The 24,480-nt window shown below is 34.9% G+C and overlaps 1 protein-coding gene across 3 annotated transcripts in view; it reads left to right on the top strand.

Annotated features, from left to right (window-relative positions):
- The first annotated feature begins 565 nt into the window (after nt 1-565).
- mipepa (mitochondrial intermediate peptidase a) overlaps nt 566-24,480 on the top strand; it is a 56,147-nt gene continuing 32,232 nt past the window's right edge. For all 3 annotated transcript variants that reach the window (XR_012390606.1, XM_068213680.2, XM_005157477.6), the window contains exons 1-16: nt 566-868; nt 1,233-1,406; nt 1,745-1,833; nt 1,910-1,996; nt 6,001-6,064; nt 6,708-6,890; nt 8,008-8,164; nt 8,917-8,965; nt 9,330-9,390; nt 9,543-9,595; nt 11,112-11,265; nt 11,353-11,430; nt 14,681-14,885; nt 14,978-15,087; nt 15,226-15,300; nt 15,532-15,648. Coding sequence is in view for 2 of the 3 variants with exons in the window: in XM_068213680.2 (XP_068069781.2) it covers nt 719-868; nt 1,233-1,406; nt 1,745-1,833; nt 1,910-1,996; nt 6,001-6,064; nt 6,708-6,890; nt 8,008-8,164; nt 8,917-8,965; nt 9,330-9,390; nt 9,543-9,595; nt 11,112-11,265; nt 11,353-11,430; nt 14,681-14,885; nt 14,978-15,087; nt 15,226-15,300; nt 15,532-15,648 (1,806 nt within the window). In the remaining variant the exon portion in view is untranslated. The remainder of the gene's footprint in view (nt 869-1,232; nt 1,407-1,744; nt 1,834-1,909; nt 1,997-6,000; nt 6,065-6,707; nt 6,891-8,007; nt 8,165-8,916; nt 8,966-9,329; nt 9,391-9,542; nt 9,596-11,111; nt 11,266-11,352; nt 11,431-14,680; nt 14,886-14,977; nt 15,088-15,225; nt 15,301-15,531; nt 15,649-24,480) is intronic.

The raw sequence follows: 24,480 nt of genomic DNA on the forward strand, positions 1-24,480 counted from the left end.
TTGTTGTTATTATTATTACTACTAAATATTATTTTTATTATTTTATGCATTTAATATTATTTTGTCAAATGTATAAATGAATATGTTTAGGTTTATGATAAACAGTTTATAAAAATAGTTTTTAGTATTTTATTGTTATTGTTATTATTTTATTTTTAAAGTCATTATTATTATTAGTAGTAGTAGTAGTAGTAGTAGTAGTAGTAGTAGTAGTAGTTGTTGTTGTTGTTGTTGTTGTAATAATACAAAAATATAACGTTAACTATAAATAAATATTAGGTTATGTGAGAATCTTTTCTTGTTGTAATAATAATAATAATAATAATAATAATGGATCGAACTTTTATTTTGTAATACCAGAGCTGATTCGCTTCATTTTCACTTTCCCTTTAAACTCGCTGTGACCTCCTTAGGCATTTGTTCAATAATCAGACCATACTATAATTAACTACCGTGTTTTAAAAATGCAAAAAATTAAGCTCTACCCCATCAGCAATTAATTTCCAAAGTTTCCCCTTATTTATTTACATTTCGAAAGTGCTGTTGTGAAATTCACCCACTCGCTGTCATTGGAATAGCATGGCATCATGGCATGTGTGTTTTCCTAACCCCCCTCAAACTTGCGTTGTCCTGAGCGCTAAGTGTGTCCGAGTTGTTCAGTTTAATTGCTTTAGTCGTCGGGTTTTTTTCTGGCCGTGAGAGGGAATTGTCTACAGTAATGTCGGTGACCCGCGTCAGACCGCTGGTGTGTTTGTTTGGGCGCGGGGCAGCGGTGAGACTCTGCCGGACAGTGAGCACCTGGTCACCGGTAGGAGCCGCTTTCAACGCCAAAGTCCAGAGGAGGCTCGAGCTCTTCCAGCAGAATGTGGTGAGAGTATACCCCTAAAGGGATAACATGGTACACCCAAAAATAAAAATGTATTCACTATTTACTCACCTTCAAGTGGTTCCAAACCAGTTTCTTTTTTGTTGAACACAATGAAAGATATTTTAAAAGGAAGCTGAAAACCTGTAACCATATACTTCCATAGTAGGAAAAGCATATACTATGGAAGTAAATGGTTACAGGTTTCCAGCATTCTTCAAACTATCTTTTTGTGTTTAACTGAAGAAAGATACTCAAACAAGTTTGGAACAAATAAAAGGTGAGTAAATTATGACATCATTATTAATTTCTGGATGAACTATTCATTTAATGAAGTAGATCATTGACTATGTTGTTGTTGTTTCAGGGTCTGTTTGGGGTCCCGGAGCTCAGCTCGGTGGATGGTTTTGAGGTGGTACAGGATCGAGCCCTGCAGGAGACAGAGCAGCTAGTAGAGGAAGCCTGTCGCTGCCCTGCTGGAGTCCAGACTGTACAGATATTTGACAAGCTCTCAGACAGCCTGTGTAGAGTGGCTGACATGGTAATCAATCAATTAGGTGTCTACGATATTGGAAAAACTGTCTTTGTACCCAACTGTCTCTATATGTTTATTGTATTCGTAAGTAGAAAAACACAAAGAAACATAATAAAATACATTTGTTTATTTATGTTTATTTGTCATATTAGTTAGAAACAAAATGCACTTCAATTAAACACACTTTCAATTTAATGTAAATAATATCATTTTTGTTTAATTAGACAACAAACACCAAAGTTAGATGTTTAAAACGTTGACACATATTTTAAAAATACATTAAGTAAGTGTTTTTTTTCTCATTCATTCATCACTTAATAATTCATTTGTTTATTTGTTTGTAGGCAGACTTTATTAAAGTAGCTCATCCTGACCCATCATACCGAGAAGCAGCAGAGAAGACTTGCATAAACATTGGCACCATGGTGGAGAGGTGGGTCTGGACTCACACACCTTTTTATTGAACTTTAACGAATTAAACATTTATTCGAATTGAATCTGCCCTACAGGCTTAATACCAATGTTGAATTGTGTAAAAGCTTAAAGGACTTGTTGGACAACAAAGAGGTCATGTCTAAACTGGACCCGGAGACAAGGTATTAATCACACTTTCTTTTATTTTAAAATAAATTGCCACGATACACGTGCAGACGCCATTATAGCACTCCATGCCATCAGTTAACTTAAAAAAATAATAATTAAAACAGGCATATTATACAAATCTCATAACAAAATTGTATCTTTTTTATGTCTTTGTAACAAACTTTACAGTATTCACTATAGGGCTGCATGACATGCATGACAAATTTGACATTGCAGTATTTAGATTTGCTGCGATGTACAGTTAAAGTCAGAATTATTAGCCTCCCTTTGAATTTTTTTTTTTTTTTTTTTTTTTTTTTTTTTATATATTTCCAAAATGATGTATAACAGAGCAAGGACATTTTCACAGTATATCTGATAATATCTTTTCTTCTGGAGAAAGTCTTATTTGTGTTATTTCAGCTAGAATAAAAGCAGTCTTTAATTAAAAAAAAAAAAAAAAAACATTTTAGGGACAAAATTATTAGCCTTTTTAAGCTATTTGTTTTGATAGTCTACAGCAGGGGTTCCCAAACTTTTCAGCACGCGACCCCTAAAATAACAATGCCAGTGACTCGCGACCCCCAATATCCTCTGAGGTGGTTATAAATACAGAAACCTTGCATGCAATGGCACACACACACACCAATAGACCCAAGTCTATTCTTCGTTTAATTTTTTTATGTATGTCAGTGCTGTTAATGGGCCAGAAAGTTTAACCTGGTGTTATAAAATCAATCTGCTGCATCTGACGCTATTGCTGTCTTTAATATAATGTATTTACCCCAGGGGTCACAATCCAATAGAACAAGTAAATAAGCTACTATAGTAACTATAAACGACTGTTTTTTTCCTCTTCAGTTTTTTGTTGATAAAATATGGTAATTCTTATGGCCTAATAATAATAAGTAGATTTTTGGAAATCACCAGGCGACCCCCCTTCATTGTTCCGCGACCCCTCAAGGGGTCCCGACCCCCACTTTGAGAACCACTGGTCTACAGAACAAATCATCATACAATAACTTGCCTAATTACCCTAACCTGCCTAGTTAACCTAATTAACCTAGTTAAGCCTTTAAATGTCACTTTAAGCTGTATAGATGAGTCTTAAAAAATATGTAGTCAAATATTGTTTACTGTCCTCATGGCAAAGATAAAATAAATCAGTTCTTAGAGATGAGTTATTAAAACTATTATGTTTACAAATGTGCTGAAAAAATCTTCTCTCCGTTAAACAAAAATTGTGGAAAAAAATAAACAGGGGGGCAAATAATTCAGGGGGGCTAATAATTCTGAATTTAACTGTATATTGTGATATGTATACCGTTTGGAAAGAATTAATTAATTTAGACTAAGATAGTTCTGGAAGATTATGGGGGTTATTCTGGATTATAATTGGGTGGATAGGAGTGAAATATTTTACATCACAATATTCAGGTACAGAAACTGAGCTATCAAATGTAAAATAACACTGCATAGACCTTATTGTATAAATGATTCTATGAATAAATACTTTATTAGAGTTACAAACAGTACAATTTCATGTTCCTGAATACTTTAAACTCCTAAGCCTGAATGCTTACACAAAGTAAACTTTCACTGCATCATGGTTAAACTCTACAGTTAGTCCAAAAATCTTCTGTGTTCTGAATTGTGGTTTCTGGTAAACTAAAAACCCAACATATAAACACAACATTGCACTAAACTTCACTCTAAAACAGACAGTTAAAACTACCATTACAATATGCTGTTAAATTAAAAGCAAAGGACAGCCCAGCTTGTACTTCAGTTTTTAACCTCAGTTGTATGAGAGTAAACCAAAAACCAGCTGACCAGTTGCTGTGCATATTAATTCACATTTACAAAATTAAAACGCACACACAACACAATTCATTTCTCTGCCTCATTGGAAATAAAAGAAGCCTATAATCAATATGGATTTAGGACACCAGGGGTCTGTTCTTCGTACCTCGCTTAAATGATCCAGGATGATTTGGCAAATTCTGGATCTGTTTATCTTGATAACTGATCTCTGGCTAATTTGGTTCTTCAAACAAGTTCGCGAATCAGATTAAAATGTCTGGATGAACTGATCTGAGATCGCTGAGTGTGTCATGAAAGACAGATCTATTGATCTTCGAAATCATGCTCTGCAATGCAACGATTGGCTGACGGCACAGCAACGTAATTACATCGTCTGATTAACATTCCATTGTCCATGTGAGCAAAATTACATTAAATTAACAGTAAAGAGTTTGTTAAAAATGACACACAATAACTTTCCACATTTGTTGTGGGCTGCAGGCTTTACTCTTTTATGTCAGGAGTTTTCATAATGTATTTCAATTCATATCAATATATTTAGTTCTACATTTAGAAAAGATTTTCTTTATTATAGTAGCCTAATCCTGCTCAAGTTTTTTTAATCGGCGTAAGGAATAACTATAAATGAATTTTGCATCAAAAAAGCATTTTGATATGGGTAAAGGTAACAATCACCGGCATATTAGCAGTCACAACACGTGCATGACTGCATAAATTATTATCCTTTTTAAAAACAAAAAGTTGAATATTGTGCATGTACGCGTTTATATCTAAAAAGTTCATAATCTTCATATCAATTCATTTTCTCTTTGAACGGCCAGGTGGCAGTCTTTGTACTTTTATTCCAGAGTGCAGATTGTATACATTTTATTAACATATATATATATATATATATATATATATATATATATATATATATATATATATATATATATATATATATATATATATATATATATATATATATGTATTTATTTTATATATTTTTTTTACTTATTTACTTTTTTATATATATAAATATATACTTTCAGTATTATCTTTGCTGACCCGATCTAATCCTGTTTATGAAATCCTGTATATGAAATGAACCTGCTCCCAAGCAGGTTTGAGCTACCAGAACTGTTGCTATGACAAGTCCCAGATGAGTTTTGAAGAACAAAACGATCCTGGATCATGTCAAATCGTCAACATCGAAATCCAGCAAATTGAGTAATCCACGTATGAAGAACAGACTCCAGAAGAAAGGAGAAGCTCATGCTAATGTATATAGACAACAATATCTGTAAATTAGAAGTCATTATTTTTTACCCTCTCAATATTTACACATTTCAAAGGTGGAAAATGCTTAAAGCTGAAGACCCCTCTCAGTGTTTGTTATGCACAATTACTCTTACAGTAAAATGCATTTTATTGAACTTTCCTGCTTTTAAAGACTAGAGAAGTGAACTCATTTTAGGAGATATTCAGCCAAGTGTCACCAGGAAAAGTGTTAGAATTTTTATCTTTAACGTTAATTGTGTAAACAACAAATTTATGTTATTTATGTTAACAATCTACGTACTGGTCCATTGTGGTGAAGAAGGAGCTGAGCCAAAAGGCAAAGCTACCTATTTACCGGTCAATCTACTTTCCTACTCTCAACTATGGTCATGAGCTTTGGGTCATGACTGAAAGGACAAGTTCTCAGATACAAGCGGCCGAAATGAGTTTCCTTTGAAGGGTAGCAGGGCGCACTCTTATGGATAGGGTGAGGAGCTCTGACACCCGGGAGCAGCTCGGAGTAGAGTCGCTGCTCCTCGACATCGAGAGAAGTCAGCAAAGGTGGTTCGGGCATCTATTTCGGATGCCTTCTGGACGCCTACCAAAGGAGGTGTTCCAGGCATGTCCCACCATGAGGAGGCCTCGGGGAAGACCCAGGACACGCTGGAGGGACTATTTCTCTCAGCTGGCCTGGGAACGCCTCGGGATCCCCCCGAAGGAGCTGGAGGAAGTGTCTGGGGAGAGGGAAGTCTGGGGTTCTCTCCTAAGACTGCGGACCCTGCAACCCAGCCGCGGAAAAGCGGCAGAAAATGAATGAATGAATGAATGAATGAATGAATATTAACAATCTATGTATTCATTCGTTCATTTTGTTAATGATGCTGAAATTATATATTGTGCAGCTCTAATTACCTATATTATTTTTTCGACACAGACGAGTAGCTGAGCTCTTCATGTTTGACTTTGAGATAAGTGGAATTCATCTGGATACAAAAAAGGTCTGTTATATTGCTTTACTTTTGTGGCTGATCACAGATTTACTGAACATTGAAAAACACACTAAATGTGTTTAAAGGGAATGTTCAGGAAAATGAATCAGATAAAGGGAATTTCCTCACCATTTACTTATTTTAGTTTTTCTAAACTTTAATGAATTTATTTATGTTGGACACAAAACAAAATATTCTGAAGAAGTCTTTCTATACTATGTTTTTTTCCAGCATTCTTCAGTGCAATTTTTTTTTTTTTTGTTTAACAGAAGAAAAGAAACTCAAGTTTAAAAGAAGCATATGAGGGAATAAACAGTGTTGGGGCTAACACATTACAAATAATGCAAGTTACGGAATAATATAATTTTTTTTAAGTAAGTTTTACTTAAAGTATTAAGTAGTTTACTTTTTAGTTTAATTAATTAACTTTTAAAAAAAATTGAATTGCTTAATTTAAGTTAACACCTTACGCATCATTAAAAGTAACCTACTAGTTACTTTTGGGGGGCGTAACACGATATTCATATGCATTATTTTCAAAAGTAACGTTCCCCAACACTGGGAATAAATGATAACATAATTTTTTTTGTGTGAGCTTTCCCTTTAAGGCATAGTAACAGATCTCACCAATGACCCTTTCCCTGTTTCTTAGAGGAAAGAGGCAGTGAACTTGAATGTGAAGCTGCTGGATCTGAGCAATCAGTTTCTGATGAGCTGCCACATGCCCAACAGGATCGAGAAGAAAGCTCTTCCTGAACATATTCACCAGCACTTCACCAAAGACGGGAAATACATTCAGATCGGAGGCCTGCATGCTGATGCACCTGATGACCTGGTAGATCATTTGCTTAATTAGTAGAAACTAGAGGTGCTGTAGTACACAACAATTATGGTTAAGCACGCAGTCATTTCTGTTTCCACTGTCAGAAATACCAAAATGGCACTTCTTGATGTATTACTTTTTTTCAACCCTTTTGTAAGAATACTTAGCAAAATAGTATGGTATTAAAAGGAGCCAGACTCACTGCTGAATAGCAAAATCTCACCTTCAGACTTAAAGTTAGTAATAAAAAGCCACAGTGGGGGGAAAGTATTGAACATGTTTTGCCCTGATATTAGTATTTATACAGGAGCTTTTGGAATGGAATTTAACCAGATTTTGGTTAAAATCTAAACAATACAAACATACAAACAAAATCTGAAAAAAAATGTATGTGTAATAACAATGAAATCACACAAGGAGAAAGTCCTGAACTACTGAAATGTTTTTAATACTTTATATAAAAGGCTCTTTAGGTGATGAGGTTTTCACAGACTTCAACAGAGTGTAAAAATCTTAAAGATTCTGTGGATTTCATCTATCCAAACTGATTGCTTATTATTTTGTATTTTATATTAGATTCAAGCCAGGTGATTGGCTGGGCCGTTCTACAGCTTGATTGTCCTTCACTGAAAGCATTTGAGAGTTTCCTTGTGTGGTTACATCATTGTCTTGCTGAAATGTCCGCTCTGGTTTCATCTTGGTCATCCTGATAATGTAGTTGGACTGAAGCGTCTGATATTAATTTGCACTGACAGAGGGCAGAGGGTTGCTGAATAACTACTGAGAAAATCAGCTGCTGTCTTGGCTTTCACTGTCATTTCACAGCTTATATTCCTTATGTGTTCAATACTTTTTACCTGTGTCATTTCATTTTATTATGCAAAACTTAATTTGTAAACTAAATAGACTTGCTTTCTTTTCATAATCATTTCATTTGTGGTTATCAACATCTGGTAAAAATTTCAAGTCAAAAGCACCTTAAGAAGTATGTGTTGAATAATTATTTCCCCCATTGTATACTGAAAATTTTGCACCCCTAGTTGTTACTGTTTTAAATGATGTTTACCCAGAGTCTCTCAGGTTGATTTATGTAGAGAAATTATTGTTTGTTTCTTTTCTTTTTTTTCAGGTTAGGGAAGTTGCATATAAAGTTTTTCTCTACCCAAATGCAAATGTGATGCACATACTCGAAGAACTGCTGGCCTGTAGGGATAAACTGGCTCGCTTGGTTGGTTATGAATCCTATGCACACAGAGCATTAAAGGGAACTATGGCCAAAAGCCCAGGTGGAAGTATCTACAAACTGAGAGTCTTCAATTGCTGTACCACAAACTGCACATGACTAAATAATAAATACAAACTTTAAATAAAATAAAATAAAAACTAATTAATAAATAAATAAACATGTGAAAATTATCAAAACTTTAACCAAGACAAAAAAAAAAAAAGGAAATTGTTTTTGAGTAAAATAAAAGATATTTTTTATTGTTGTTTTTAAGAGGAACAAATCATAAATATTAATATATTATATTATATTATATTATATTATATTATATTATAATTGTGTTATATTATAATTGTGTTATATAATATTATATTATCATATTATTATATTATATTGTATTATTATATTATATTAAATTATCTTATTATATTATAATTATATTATATTGTATTATTATATTATATTATAGTACAATATTATGTTATTGTATTATATGATATTATATTATCATATTATATTATTTACTGTTATATTATTATTGTGTTATATTATATTATCATATTATATTGTATTATTATATTAAAATATATTACTATATTATATTAGTGTATTATATTATAATATATTACATTATATTGTATTATTATATTATATTTCAGTACAATATTATATTATTGTATTATATGATATTGTATTATATTATCATATTATCATATTATTTTATTATTATATTATAATATATTATTTTACTATATTATAATACATGTATATTATATTTATGTGTCTGATAATATCTGTTTTCTATTCCCACAGAGGCCGTTATGAACTTTTTACAGCAAATCACAGACAAACTCGCAGACAGGTAGAGTTTTGTCTCTTTAATAATTGTCATTTGCATTAACTCTCAGATATAAATGAATAAATAAATAAATAAATAAATATATCACAAACATCAATTACAATATAGTTTTGTATATTCTTTTTTTTTATAAGAAAGAATAAAAAAAAATCTGCACTGTTATATTATTGCAGTCTTATTCCAGTATGTGCCACTAGATGTCGCTGTCAACCAAATTATGTTGTCAGATTTACAAGAGACTGTAGGCTGTGATGTTAATAATTAATATTTATAGTGTTTGTATAGTAAAGATATTGCATAGTTTTGTATAACATAGAAGAAATGTCTTTGTATAAGTTATATAATGTTTCCATTTGTATTTCTTTAGGACAGAAAAGGATTTTAAAATGATGAGGGATATGAAGACAAAACTCAACCCTCAAAATTCTGTAAGCATCTCTCAGTCTTATTTCAAACATTTTTGTTTATTTATTTTGAATATCTTCTGATGTCACACTGTGTCAAAATGTTTTGAATAGACAACACAAACTTAACACCACCAAGTTTGTAGAATTAAAGCAGAATTAATGTCCCTTTGTAGGAACTAATGCCATGGGACCATCCATATTTCAGTGGTGTGACACGGGCAGAAAGGTAAAAAAAGTTTTTCTTTTTCTTTTTTCAGAAACTTTTGTTCTTGAAATAATAAGCAAAACTCCACACCAGGTTCTCAAACTAAAGCTGCGTCCGAAACCGCCTACTACTGCATTTGAATTTAAACGTATTACTTGACCGTTAGAAAAGTATGTTCTATACAGTATGAATGTGAAAAGTATGAATGGAATTCGGACATACTACATCTGCCATTTTGTCATGGGCACGTGACCTACCTGCGTTAGTTGCGTCGCTTCACTCCCATTCATGAATTCGCTTGCGGTGCATCATAGGATAGTGCAGCATGCATGGGATGCGCACTTAAGAACCTTGCAGGAAGTAGTAAGTCATCCGGGTTCTTCTCACATACTGAGTTTCGAATTCTATGAATTCGAACATACTACTCGGCTCGTATACTGATTTTAGCGTACTGTATAGTATGGAAGTATGCAGTTTCGGACGCAGCCTAGGTCCTGGAGGGCCGGTGTTCTGCAGATTTTAGCTCCAACTTGCCTCAACACACCTGCAAGGATGATTCTAGACAGCCTAGTAAGAGCTTGATTAGCTAGCCCAGGTGTCTCTGATTAGGGATGAACCTAACCTTTGCAGGACTCTCACCCTCCAGGACTGAGTTTGAGAAGCTCTGCTCTACACGTTTGTTTGTTTTTTTTAGTTTGCATCCAATTGATCAAGTCACAGTAAATGTATTTTTATTTACAGGGTGTCTGCGGGGTCTTAAAAGTGTAAATGTCTTAAATCTCAAAAGCTAAATTTTAGGCCTTAAAAACTCTTAAATCTACTGAAGTGTTGTGTTATAGGTCTTAAATCTTTTTTAACAGGTCTTCATTTTTTCTTTATTCATGTATAGCTTCCCAATCTGCCCATTAACACTCATACAATCACCAACAATCTCAATCTCAATAAAACGTTTTATTTAAAAAAAAAATCATTTCAACTCTACAGCATGTACCGTAATGTTTTAATTGCTTTCTTTACCATAACATTGGTTTAAAAGTTCTCATTTTTTTTACAGCAGAGAATACTGACCTGATCTATGTTTTTATTATTTAAGTATTATTATTGAATTGTTAAATCTATTAAATTTGAATCATGTTTTGATAGCGCACAATCTTTTTCAACTGGGAAATTCAAAAAAATCCTCAGCATTTAGCCCTGGATAAGTCTACATTTTCATAATGGTCCTAAAAAGGTCTTAAAGTCCTAAATTTAACTATGTATTGTATTTAATGCATCTATATGTTTTACATTCAAAGTAGTATATTCAAATAGAAAATAATTATTTTAAACTAACAGTATTTTGTCTGTCTATCTATATTTGAAATTTATCAGATTTCTTTTTTTACATTTGCTTTAGTTTTTAAGCAACTTCTCCCTAATTTCTTTTCACATTCTTGTCATTTCTCCCATGTAGTCTGCGGTCTTTGTTAGAAAAAAAGAAATGTGCACGGACATTCAGCATTCAATAAGGTGGCATGTTTATGTTTTGTCTCTGCAGATTCAACATTGAGCCGAGTCTGTACAGTCCGTACTTCTCGCTGGGAGCATGTATGGAGGGTCTGAATGGTGTTTTCACTCAGCTGTATGGCGTGTCACTGCTGGCGGAGCAGCCCAGCGTGGGGGAGGTCTGGAGCGAAGACGTGCGCAAGCTGGTGAGCTCACACCTCTGTGATCCATTATCAGATCCAGTGGGCCAAAATCAGAGCTCATCTTCAAGTCATTTTGAATCCTTCTTTCAGGCTGTGGTGCATGAAACAGAGGGACTGCTGGGATATATCTACTGTGACTTCTTTTACAGACAAGACAAACCTCATCAGGTAAAAGAGGACTGTGATGAGCCATCTGAAAAATAGTGTGTCATTGGTGTCCCAAAAAAGTAATGAGCAATCGCCTAATATACTGTACATTGTATGGATCTTTTTTCTTTTATGTTAAAAATCATTAGAATATTAATCATGATATAAGATCATGGTCCATGTTTAGTAAATTTCCTACATTCGTTTTATCTTGGCCAAACATTGTCCTATCTTAACAAAGTATACATAAATAGAAAATATAGGCTGTGTTTGAAACCGCATACTTTCATACTACACAGTACGCTTTAAATCAGTATGCAAGCCGAGTATTATGTCCGAATTCATAGAATTCGAAAATCAGTATGCGAGAGATACCTGGATGACTTACTACTTCCAGCGAGATTCTGAAGTGTGCATTCCATTCACGCTGCACTATCCCATGATGCCCTGCGAGAGACTTCATAAATGGGAGTAAAGTGACGCAACTGACGCAGGTGACAAAATAGCGGTTGTAGTACATCCGAATTCCATTTATACTTTTCACATTCATACTGTATAGAACATACTTTTCTAACGGCCGAGTAGTACGTATACATTCAAATGCAGTACCTACTGAGTTGTAGGCGGTTTCGGACGCAGCCATACACTCATCAACCTCTTTATTTGGTACACCTGTCCAATTGCTTGTTAACTCAAATCTCTAATCAGCCAATCACATGGCAACAACTCAAGGCATTTAGGCATCTAGACATGGTCAAGACGATCTGCTGCAGTTCAAACTGATCATCAGAATGGGGAAGAAAAGTGATTTAAGTGGCTTTTAACATGGTATGTTTGTTGGTGCCAGGTAGGCTGGTCTGAGTATTTCAGAAACTGCTGGTCTACTGGGATTTTCAGGCACAACAATCTCTAGGGTTTACAGAGAATGGTCAGAAAAAAAGAAAATATCCAGTGACCAAAAACCCCACTAGGTACCACTCTTGTCAGCTAAGAACAGGAAACTGCAACACAATCTCACGGCAATTCATAACTTTTTCATTTAGTGGCTAATTCGTATGAATTCGTATGATCTAATTCGTACAATTTAGTACGATTTGCTCATCCCCCAATGACGGTTGGTGTTAGGGGTGGGGTTAGGTGCCACGCCTCCTTTTTAAAATCGTACCATTTCGTACGACTGAACTCGTATGAATTCGTACGAATGAGCCACTAAACTGGCAAAACGTAAAATACTTACGTTTTCTCATGAGATCAGGCTGGAAACTGAGGCTACACAGGCTCACCAAAGTTGGACAATAGAAAATTATTGCCTGGTCTGATGAGTCTCAATTTCTGCTGGGACATTCAGGTGGTAGGCTCAGAATTTGGCGTCAACAACAGGACACCATGGGTCCATCCTGCCTTTTATAAACGGTTCAAGCTGGTGGTCGTGGTGTAATGATGTGGGGGATATTTTCTTGGCATGCTTTGGACCCATTAGTACCAATTGAGCATTGTGTCAACACCACAGCCTACCTGAGTATTGTTGCTGACCATGTCCATCCCTTTATGTCTACAGTGTACCCATCTTCTGATGGCTACTTCCAGCAGAATAATGAACCATGTCATAGAGCATGAATCATCTCAGACTGGTTTCTTTGTTTAGCAGACAAATCTGCAGCAACTGTGTGACGCTATTCTGTCAATATAGACCAAAATTTCTGAGGAATATTTCCAGTATCTTGTTGAATCTATGCCATGATGTATTAAGTTCCTAATAAAGTGTCCGGGGAGTGTATTTATTCAGCTTTCAAATGAAGCATAATCTCAGTTATTTATTAATTATCCTTATGACTTTTCCAGGGTCACACATATTAGACAAGAATTTTACAACAATTAGTTACAGTCCTCGAATTTGATTGGCTGAGCGGTGGTTCAAACTGATATTCAGCTACTGTAATTGTACATCATTATAGCAGTCTTCAGGTGATTCTATAAATCATTCACTCAACCAGTTCATCCAAAAACATGGATCTGTTAACTTACAAAACCAATTACTGTGTTAATAAGAGAGACATTGAATCATCATCTGAAACTATTTGTTTAACAACGATACTGTAAGTTCACACCAAAAATAGGTTTCTGGCTATGTAAGCGAAAGTGAGTCACTGAACCAATCTGTTCAAAATTGATACATTTAGGGAAAGAATCGAGTTAATTTCAGCCAGTTCAGTATTTCCGTCAGTGCTTTTAAACATTTGTTTGTTCATGGAAAAGTAATCTTAATGAAATCTTAATGAAAGAGTCACTGAATCTTTTACTTAACCAATTAATTCAAACTATGTATTCTTTAATGAAAGAAACAATATATTTATTTAATAAGGAAAGAAACAGGTACTAAGTTAATGAAGGAGTCATTGAATCATTCACTCAACACATTCTTTCAGAATGTTAATTTATTAGGGAAAGAAACCGGGAACTAAGTTTATCGAGGTATGGAATCTTTCACTCGACAAGTTCATTCAAAACATTGATTCATTAATGATTTTTTTGAATGTCAACTAAGCTTTACTTTAAAAAAATATTTATGAAAGCATAAAAGCTACTTTAAGTCTCTTAATGAATAATTCACCCAATCAATTTGTTAGAAATTAATTTATTATGAAAGTTGCCGTCTTCATGAGTGTCGTTGAATAATTCATTTAACCATTTTATGCAAAACATTAATTCAGTGAGGGAAAAAAATATGTTAGTGTCATTATGTAAGATTCATTAAACCATTCACTTAACCAGTTAGTTCAGAAACACTGATTACAACATTTTTGTGTGAGTAATTGAATCATTCACCCAATTTAGTTCAAAGATTTGATTCATTCAGGAATGAAAAATCACTATGAGAGATTTAATTAATTATTCAGCCAACCCATTATTAAAATATTAAAAAGAAAGCTATATTAATGTAAGATGTTACTCAGAGTAAGTCACTGAGTCGGTCATTCTTCAACTTTTTTAAAAAAACTTTCATTTGCTCAGAAAAAAAAAAAAATGGTTTGAGAATAGTTATTGAATCATTTACTCCACCAAATTTATTCAAAATTAGGTAAAGAAATTATTTGCTATCTTTAGGGAATTCATCAAATCATTCAGACAATTTGTTCAAAAGCAATTCTTTTTTTTTTTTTTACTTTTTATTTAATATGTTCCTCAAAAGAAATCATAATTAATTTATGTACTTGTTTTTACCTCAGCCAGTCAGTTTTGATCAGTCCAGATTTATTTGTGTGCTGCTCAGGATTGCCACTTCACCATTCGTGGTGGAAGGCGCCTGGACGATGGTCAGTATCAGCTGCCGATGGTGGTCCTAATGCTGAATCTGCCCCATCCCACACGGGCCAGTCCCACTCTACTCAGTCCAGGCATGATGGAGAATCTATTCCATGAGATGGGTCACGCCATGCACTCAATGCTGGGACGCACACGCTACCAACATGTGACAGGTACTGTATAATTCCTGCAGAAATCAGCTCATGTTCTTCACATTTGTGGCCTTCAGCTTTTGAATTGACGACCTTATCTCTGTCTCTTCAAGGAACTCGATGTGCCACTGATTTCGCAGAGGTGCCCTCTATTCTAATGGAGTACTTTGCTACAGATTATCGTGTCATCAGTCAGTTTGCTCGCCACTACCAGACTGGACAGGTAAACTTCACACTGCATTTTTCACTGGTCAATTTATTTTGGAAAAAATTAATGAATAAATTCTGTGCATTTAATCAATTGGTAGACTTTTATAATTGGTAACCTTTTATAGTAGTGTAACCTTTATTTTTCTTGTAGCCTTTGCCACAGAGCATGGTGGCCCGTCTTTGTGAGTCCAAGAAAGTCTGTGGTGCAGCTGACACTCAACTTCAGGTACCATTGAGAGATTGTCAAATGACCATTTTTCAGCAGTACAAAGTAATGTACAACTTCATTGATTTCAAAGGAGAGAGAATTGTAATTCCTAATTGCAGGGAAAATAATTTATTAATATTAAACCATTTATGTAATAGTTTTAAGTTGCATGCATGTATGTATATGTAATGCAACATAATCATAAGTGGTTTTGTATTTTAACACAAAGTCTGTAAATGTTCTCTTTAGGTTTTCTATTCAGTGCTGGATCAAGTTTATCATGGAAAACCACAAAATCGTTCAACAACAGACATCATGATAGACTTGCAGAAGAAGTATTATGGTCTGCCATATGTCACCAACACAGTGAGTGTGCTTCATTTAAAATCATACATAAATATTTAATTGTATTCTTTAATCATTTCTACAATTGTTTCAGATTTTAATTCATGCAGGCAAAATCTGTATGTATGAGTCATTTAATCATTCACTCAATAGTTTCGATAAATTTATCACTGTGAGGAAATAATGATTTATTATTAATTATACTTTATTGACTTAATTATTCAGTCAAACAATTATTAATAATATTATTGATAATAATAATAATAATAATAATAATAATAATAATAATAAAAAGAAACATATAAATTAAGGAAAGAAATTTATGTTAAGAAAGGAAAAGTTATTTTGTTTTTATCTTGTTTATACTTTATTAGGAAGTCACTGAATCATTCACTTAACCACTTAATAAAACCCTCATTCGTTTGGGTAAGAAACAGTTTGCTAAGTATAAAATGGAGTCATTGAATCATTTACACAATCAGCTTGTTCAAAATTAAGAAAAGAAACAAGATGCCATGTTCAGAGGCAATTCATATTTGTTTTATTCTTGAAAAACTTATACAATTGATTCTGCTGCCCACCCATTCAAAAACAAAAATGAAATTTAAGTCGCAGTTTTAAGAAAATGAGAAACAACAAATATTTGAATGCGTGGCCTTTTAGGACTTTCATAAATTTGTTCATAATTAACAAATGAAACAAATTGCTATATTTAGGGAATTTGTGAAATTGTTTAAGCAATTTGTTCATATTATTATTTTTTTCCTTTATCTTTTTTTTTATTTGTCTGTTTTTTTTTTTTTTTTTTTTTTTTTTACCTCGGCCAGCCAGTTTTGATCAGTCCAGTTTTGATTGTGTTCTGCTAAGGACTGCCACTTCACCATTCATGGCATGGTGTGAAACACTATTAATAGTTTATATTACCTTTTTGGGGAGTCACTGAATCATTCACTCAACCACTTTCAGAAAAACCCTCATTTACTCGGGAAAGAAACCATTTACTAAGTACTAAGAGTCATTGAATTATTCACTCAATTAGCTTGTTCAAAATTAAGAAAAGAAACAAGCTACCATGTTCTGAAGTAATTCATATTTAATTTTACTCTTGAAACACTACTACAATTGTTTCTGCAGCCAACCTATGCAAAAATTGTCTATTTCTTATTTCTATTTAAAACATTTTTAACTTTGAATGATTTGCTAGCTATTAAATGCCTCATTTTAATGTTGTCAAAAGCACATCTCACCTTAATGTAGGTGGTCTGCTGCCCTGAAATGAAGTGATCCATGGCCGTTATTGAAGTTAATGAATGTTTAGGAATCCTTCCTTGACTAATCCTTAATAACATCTTGTGCTCCCTCTTCTGAAATCCTAAACACACATGAACACAACACACCAAGGTAGTTTAGCTTTGCCCCCCTTTTTCCTGCACTGTGGTTTTTCTGCATCTTTCACAGACACTGCACGGTTAAAGGATTAAAATGCTTTTCTCCGCTCCTCAGCCCTTTTTCAGGGGCCTGTTCTGCGATAACAAAGCAGAGATATACTTTGAAGAAGCACTCCCTGGGGGAAATATTTGAAACTCTTCTTTCAGTCTTTTTTACTGGAAGAGAAACATCACTTGAAATGCTTTTCTCAGCTCTCAGAAATGGTCGCCTGAGAATCGGAGCGATCTAAAACACATATTTTATTTCGGAATGGCCTTCATAAACCGCTCATCCTGGCCTGTAATTATGTGGAGCCACTGGGAGTCTGGCCTCCCCCAACTCTAAATATTCCCCTTCTCTCTTTAATTGCCTCAGCCGTAATGTCTTTACCATCCTCTAAATCACCCAGCTTCCCCCTTTTTATCCGTTATTACTGCCTCTCGTGGGATGGCAGCTAATAGTATGAGTGTGTGCCTTTCGTTCCTGTAGGATGCCTGTTTTAGTGACTATTACAGAACAAATGAAAGCTTTCCTCAGTCCACATATGCTCGTAAAACCTTCAGCATGCAACTCTGTTGAAGTATGGCAGCTGTTTCAACACATTATTTAGCTGCAATAAAGATATAAACTAGATTTTTTTTTACCTGACATGTATTTGGCAAGTTACTTTTTCCATGATTTTTTTTTTCATATATTTTTTTTAAAAGGTTGACACTTCAAGTGAACTCAAGTTTTTGGCTTAGTAAGGGTGTCTTTTTGTTTTGTTGACTTTATTGATAAATACAGTAAAAAATGGTACCAAGGACTATAAAATACACAAGACATGTCACTCCTATACTTTTGAATAGGGAAAAGTGTACCGGTCAATATGGTGAATGAAGCCTCGCATTCTTGTACAGGAGCCAATCATCAGTTGCTATGACCTTTGTCCAGGGGAGAAGCTCAGACCAGACATGTGCTTTTACAACAGTTTTTGTGGTCACAAACACACTGGAATCTCAGCGAATGTACTGAACACGTACACAGCTAAAATACTCAGTTTAGATTGCATTTGGTCCCTCTGTAAATTGACTTAAAGTTACTCAAGTTAATGAGACAATGAAAGGATTAATTAGGTGGTGATTCACCACTGATGATGAACACCTGCTGTTAATAAGCAGAAACACAGAAGAGTAAAGGCCCGTGCACACCGAGACGTTTAACGACTAAATAAAGAGCTTCAATGTGATCGTGCACACCAACGCTCAAAATGCCAGGTGCAAAAGCATCTTTTAAAAAACGCCTCATGCTTGTGTTTTTTTGTTTGGACGCGCTGCGTCAAAGCCTTCTCCACCAATCATATTGGCACTTTTGTTCACATGCACAGAGCTGCTGAAGTAACAGTAAACAGGACCTGGAGGCGCTCACGCGCAAAACTGTCATTGTGAGCGCACACTAAAGAAAAAGCCCAGAGGTGATATGAACGTGGAGCTGCTTATTGCACTGCTGAACAATAATCATTTTTTCATCGCTAAAGCTGCAACTTGAACCGTCCATGCTTGTTCGAGTCACCAGTAACTTTAACAACAAGCGTGTGAGCTTCCCTTCTTCCTTTTCATCTGTGTTATAAGCGGAGTGTCAGAAGCTTAAAGTTGTGTAGCGCCATCTAACGTCAAGTAGTGATTTTGCATACTCTTCTGCTTGACGCCAGTGAAAAACTCTTGGATTTGAATTCGGAAAAACGTCTCATAAAACGCTGACGATAAACGAAAAGCGTCCCGGTGTGTATGAGCCTTAAAGCTGCGGTCACACTGCACTTTTCTCCCCATAGACTTGCATTCATACGCATGCAAATGCGGCAGATAGGTAACGCAAGGTCGTGGAAAAGGTCCGCAGTTTGCTGCTGCAAAGTTCAAGCTTGGTTAACTCTGACCTGCAAAATCACATCACTTGAGTGTGTGAGACCAATCAAGGATCAAAACATGTCCTCTCTAGACAGATATTGAAAATATGGAGCAACGGCTTACTTTTTTAAATGTCTAGTTATCTTTTTTGCAAGCTCAATTTTGCATTTATTTTGCAAGCTCAAACTGTAGTGTGACCGCAGCTTAATACAAAACTACAACTGACTTCAGTCACAGCCTTAGATGAAATCAGCTAAAATATAATACATTGAATCTCTCAAAATCTCAGCAGAGGATCAGCTCCATCAATAAGCAACTCCACAAACAGCAGCTTTACTTATTACCGACCTGTTTGCCCTTATTTAAAGAGGGACCAAATACTCTAAACTGGGTAAATTTTACTTGGGGGATTTTGGTGTGTACATTTCGTTGAGAGTCTCCAGAAGATTTGACCAGCCAAAATTGCTACCATTGGGTCAGGGATTAAATACTATTGTAAACCTTAGCAAAGAACTGTATTGTTTCTAACCAAAAACTCTGAATTTGGACACAGGAACAAAAATAAAGGTGTGGTAAGGTATCCTCAACAGCTTTACACTTGTCGCATGTGGGGGAAAGCGAGGAATAGAATTTAAGCTGTTTTAAAACAGTAAAGTATGAGTAGTACTTTTGTACTGAATAAGGTTGTGTCTAGAATTTATAGAACATTAATAAACAGATCAAATTTATTTCAATCAGTCTCAGAGATTAAAATCCCTAGGTCTTCTTTCCAAGCGACTTTCAAATGAAGAGACGAAAAATCTGCTCTGTTTTTAAAAGCATTAATAAATAAAGAGGTTAGGCCCGTCATTTGGAAAGTTTAAAAATACAACCATTAATTCGCCGTTTTAGACTTTAGCTTGTTGTAAAATTGGGAATTTGTTTTAAATTCTGTTTCTTTTTTTATAATTCTGTGTTTGTTTGTTTGCTTGTTTGTTTATTTGTTGTTGTTTTTTTTGTTTTTTAGACTTATTGCTGAGGTTATAGTCTGTAAGTTATAATCTGAGTAAATAGTGATGCTCGACCTCAAATAACTTTGACTGACCATCAGAACATAAATATTTTGGACCATCCTGCAGAAGGAAAGCTGTTGTTGTTTGACTTCAGTTGACATTGATTCAGTTTACTGGGGCATTAATAGGGTTCCTGAAGATAATGGCAGTTGTTACAAACATTGACCAGATGGAAGTTCCTGTCCTGTTGCTAATATCTGGGAACATTCAAAAACAGTGTTATATTCCTCTGGCCAGATACATGATGGCTAAAACAAGCATGGTAATACCCATATTAGATTTGGTCTTTTTTATTAGTTCAAGGTCAGAATTTGTGAAGGTTTGTGGCTCTTTCTTGATATTTTGTTTAGGTTTTACAATTTTCTGATTATGTTTTAGAATTCTGAATTTATATTTGAGATCTTTTTTTATGTTTTAGAATTTTGAGAAAAATGTAGAATTGCACGTTAGCATTTTAAAATTCTGATTTTGTTTTAGAATTACGAGTTTGCTTTAATAAACTGAGTTATTTATTTTTTTATTTATAGAATTTATAGAATTTATTTTATTAGAATTTATAGAATTTATAGAATTTATTTATAAAATTATTTATTTATATGTTTTAGAATTCTCAATTTATAATTCTGGATTCTAAGTTTGTTTTTATTCTATTTTTTTGGTTTTTAATCCTATTACTGACAAAAATAAACACATCAGCATGAGAGATATTATTTATGTTCCAACAAATGGCATTTGATGACTTGTTTGTTCAAATCACTAAGCCTAATCTGAGTTATAATCAGGATGCTTGTCCACTAATAATTCTGCTTGACCACTAATAAAGATTGTGGTCAACAACACATCAGCATGTGAGATATTACTTATGTTCCCACAAAATGCATTTGATGATGTTCAGGAAAGTTTCACACCAATGTTTTTCAAATCACTAAGCCTAATCTGAGTAACAATCAGGATGCTTGTCCTTTAACAATTCAGTTTGACCACTATTAAAGATTGTGGTCAGTGATGGAGAAAGTACATGACTCACAGAGAAAGCTGTATTTATGGTTGTTTGACTTCAGTTGACATTGATTCAGTTTACTGGGGCATTAATAGTGTTCTGGAAGATAATGGCAGCTGTTAGAAACGTGGACCAAATGGAAATCCTTGTTTTGTTACTAATATTTGGGAACATTCAGAAAAAGTGTTACATTCCTCTGGCCAGATACATGATGGCCCAAAAAAACATGGGAATACCCAAATTAGATTTGGTCCTTACAAAGTATTGAGAGTCAGAATTTGTGGAAATCTGAATTGATTTTTTGGAGTTATTAGTTTTTTGGAAGTCAATTATATTTTGCTTTACTCTTCTGTTTCACAATTCTAAGTTTACATTTTAGAATTCCTGTTAGGTTTTAAAGTTCTGAATTCATATTTTAGGTCTCTTTGAGATTACTTAGTGTGCATTTAAAAATTATTAGTTTTAAAATTGTGCTTCTACTTTAGAACTTTAATTATGTTTTAGGGTTCTGAGTTTATACTTTTTTTCCCAGAGTTAGGTTGCAGCTGGAAGGGCATCCGCTGCGTAAAACGTGCTGGATAAGTTGGCAATTCATTCCGCTAAAATAGGACATTAGAAGCATGGCTTTTTAAATATATTTTAGGGATTTCTGTTCAGGTAAAATTTAAATAAATGTTTTTAAAGATAGCCCTATATAAAGTTTATTGCAAAGCACTTGTTTAGGAAGTATTGCAAATGTGTGTTTTTTATGCATATTTTGGCAGCCTGTTTAAAATTGGAAGATTATGTGGTTAATTCGGTGTGCTTGTACCTCTACTTTGGTAAAATAGAAAACATTTATAATTATCAAATAGGGGAAAATTAGATAATAATATTAATTAGCAAATGAATAATATTAGGGCGAAAGGCTACTTTTCTGAGGCTAAAAAATAAGTGGGGCCCTTGGGTTTGCAATAGCCCCAGTGCCCAATATGTTTGTGAACTGACCCTGATTCTGAGTATATAGTTTCGAATTCTGAGTTTGTTTTAATTCTATATACATGTTTTACTCTTGTTACTGACATAGAAATAGAAAAATAGAACACATTTGCATGTAAGATATTACTTATGTTCCCACAAATGACATTTAATGACTTGTGTACTAAAGTTTCACACTAACGTTTGTTTAAATCACTAAACTTAATCTGAGTAATTGTGATGCTGGACCACTAATTCAGCTTGACCACTAATAAAGATTGTGGTAAGTGATGGAGAAGGTTCATGACTCACAGAGAAAGCTTGATTTATAGTTGTTTGACTTTACTTGACTTTGATTCAGTTTACTGGGGCATTAATAGTGTTCTGGAAGATAATGGCAGCTGTTACAAACATGGACCAAATGAAAGTTCTTATCCTGTTGTTAATATTTGTGAACACTCGCACACAGCATTACATTCCTCTTCCTGCTGAGATACACGGAAAGCGTGCAAATACCAGCTTAGATTTGACCCTTTTTGTTAGCTGAATTCAAGCCTTTTATACCAAGCTCTGTGAATAGGATATTATTATAAATGTTCATTTACTGACAGAACCCATTTGCAGTGAAAATGTTTCCATTACTGAATGCAGATTTCAGGCAAATGTTGATAGTGAAGTAGCTGTTCTGCTTCGCTGATGTTTAGCTTTAAGAGGTTTCATCTGCGGGGTTTGCTGAAGTCATTAAAAGCCATATGGGAGACATCTTACTAATATTCTGAGGCTTAAGTCTGTATTGTGCTGCAATTTCACCTTCTCCACTATAATGTGTCTCTCATAGTGCTGTTTACACAATTTTGGCTCTCTTCTACAAGCTCAGGGAGAAACACTTGACACATGTTCCACATTGGATTGCACCGTACAGCATGTTTGTCAGTGATTATTAGAGCCAGATGTCTTCAAGGGGTCCTTTAATATCCTGTAGCATGACAACAATGCTTTTATAGTGTACGTGCTAAATATGTTCCTGTATAATATGTGTGTAACCCACTGGTCTTACTGCACCCAATCTAGTTTGAGCTGGGATCGAACTGGCGAGACTTTGCATGGGAGTTGGTTGCTTTAACAAGGAGGTTAAAGACCATGGCCTTTAGCGATTTTCGCTAGAGAACCTTTAGAGGTCAGAGGAGTGAGGTTTACATGCATAGCACTTCGCTAGCTGGCCTTCATTACACTCACCCCCTTAACTTCACTCCCATCCTGGATGAGCCCCCACATGTAACCCACCTGTCCTACTGCACCTAACCCGGTCTGAACAAGAATGGAATCGATGATTCTTTGCATGGGAGTCAGCTGCTTTAAAGGTGCAGTAGGTGATCTGCCGCAATGCTAGCCTGTTACCATAACTCTCTGAAACACCGTCCCCCCCCTGCCATCCAAAGCCACGCCTCCTGTAAACACGAGCGCACGCACCTTAAAGATAACAGCAGAATGCTCTCTCGTGTTGAGCTCTCTAAAGCTTGGCTGGCCGCAGGAATTACACTCATTTCTAAGCCATACTAATGCCGAGTTCAGACTGCATGATTCTAGCCCCGATTTTGACTTGGCGACAGGTTTTGAGAAATCACCGACAAATGCCTAAAATCACAGTCAAATCGGTGCTCGTGCAAGTGAGTGACAATCACACAATATGAACTATCAAAGACACGATCTGTCAGTATTACGAGAAAAGTTGTTTTTAATGAGAAATAAAATATTGTTAATATGACAATTGAGTGAAAAATAATGTGTGTCAGAAATGTGTCACTGTAGTCCAAAACAGTACAAAACTGGAGGGATATACACTCACCGGCCACTTTATTAGGTACACCTTTTCAACTTGTTAACGCAAATTTCTATTCAGCCAATCACATGGCAGCAACCCAATGCATTTAGGCATTTACACATGGTCAAGACGATCTGCTGAAGTTTAAAGCTATCCTGTGCGTACCAATTGAGCATTGTGTCAACGCCACAGCCTACCTGAGCATTGTTGCTGACCATGTCCATCCATTTATGACCACAGTGTTACCCATCTTCTAATGGCTACTTACAGCAGTATAAAGTCCATGTAATAAAGCGCAAATCATCTCAGACTGGTTTCTTAAACATGACAATGAGTTCACTGTACTCAAATGCCCTCCGCAGTCACCAATCTCAATCCAACTGAGCAACTTTGTGATGTGGTGGAAAGAGAGATTCGCATCATGGATGTGCAGCCGACAAATCTGCAGCAACTGCGTGATGCTATCATGCCAATATGGACCAAAATCTCTGAGGAATATTTACGGTACCTTGTTGAATCCATGCCACGAAGGATTAAGGCAGTTCTGAAGGCAGAAGGGGGTTCAACCTGGTACTAGAAAGGTGTACCTAATACAAGTGTGTTTGAGATGTAATGTGATCAGCTTCAGGTTTGCAAAATCTGGCTGTTTCCTCATTTAAGACCAACATACTAGTGGCATCAGCAAATATTTATTTGTGTTGTAAATATTGT

Source organism: Danio rerio, chromosome 15 (assembly GCF_049306965.1).
Source record: "Danio rerio strain Tuebingen ecotype United States chromosome 15, GRCz12tu, whole genome shotgun sequence".
NCBI classification, from domain to species: Eukaryota; Metazoa; Chordata; class Actinopteri; order Cypriniformes; family Danionidae; genus Danio; species Danio rerio.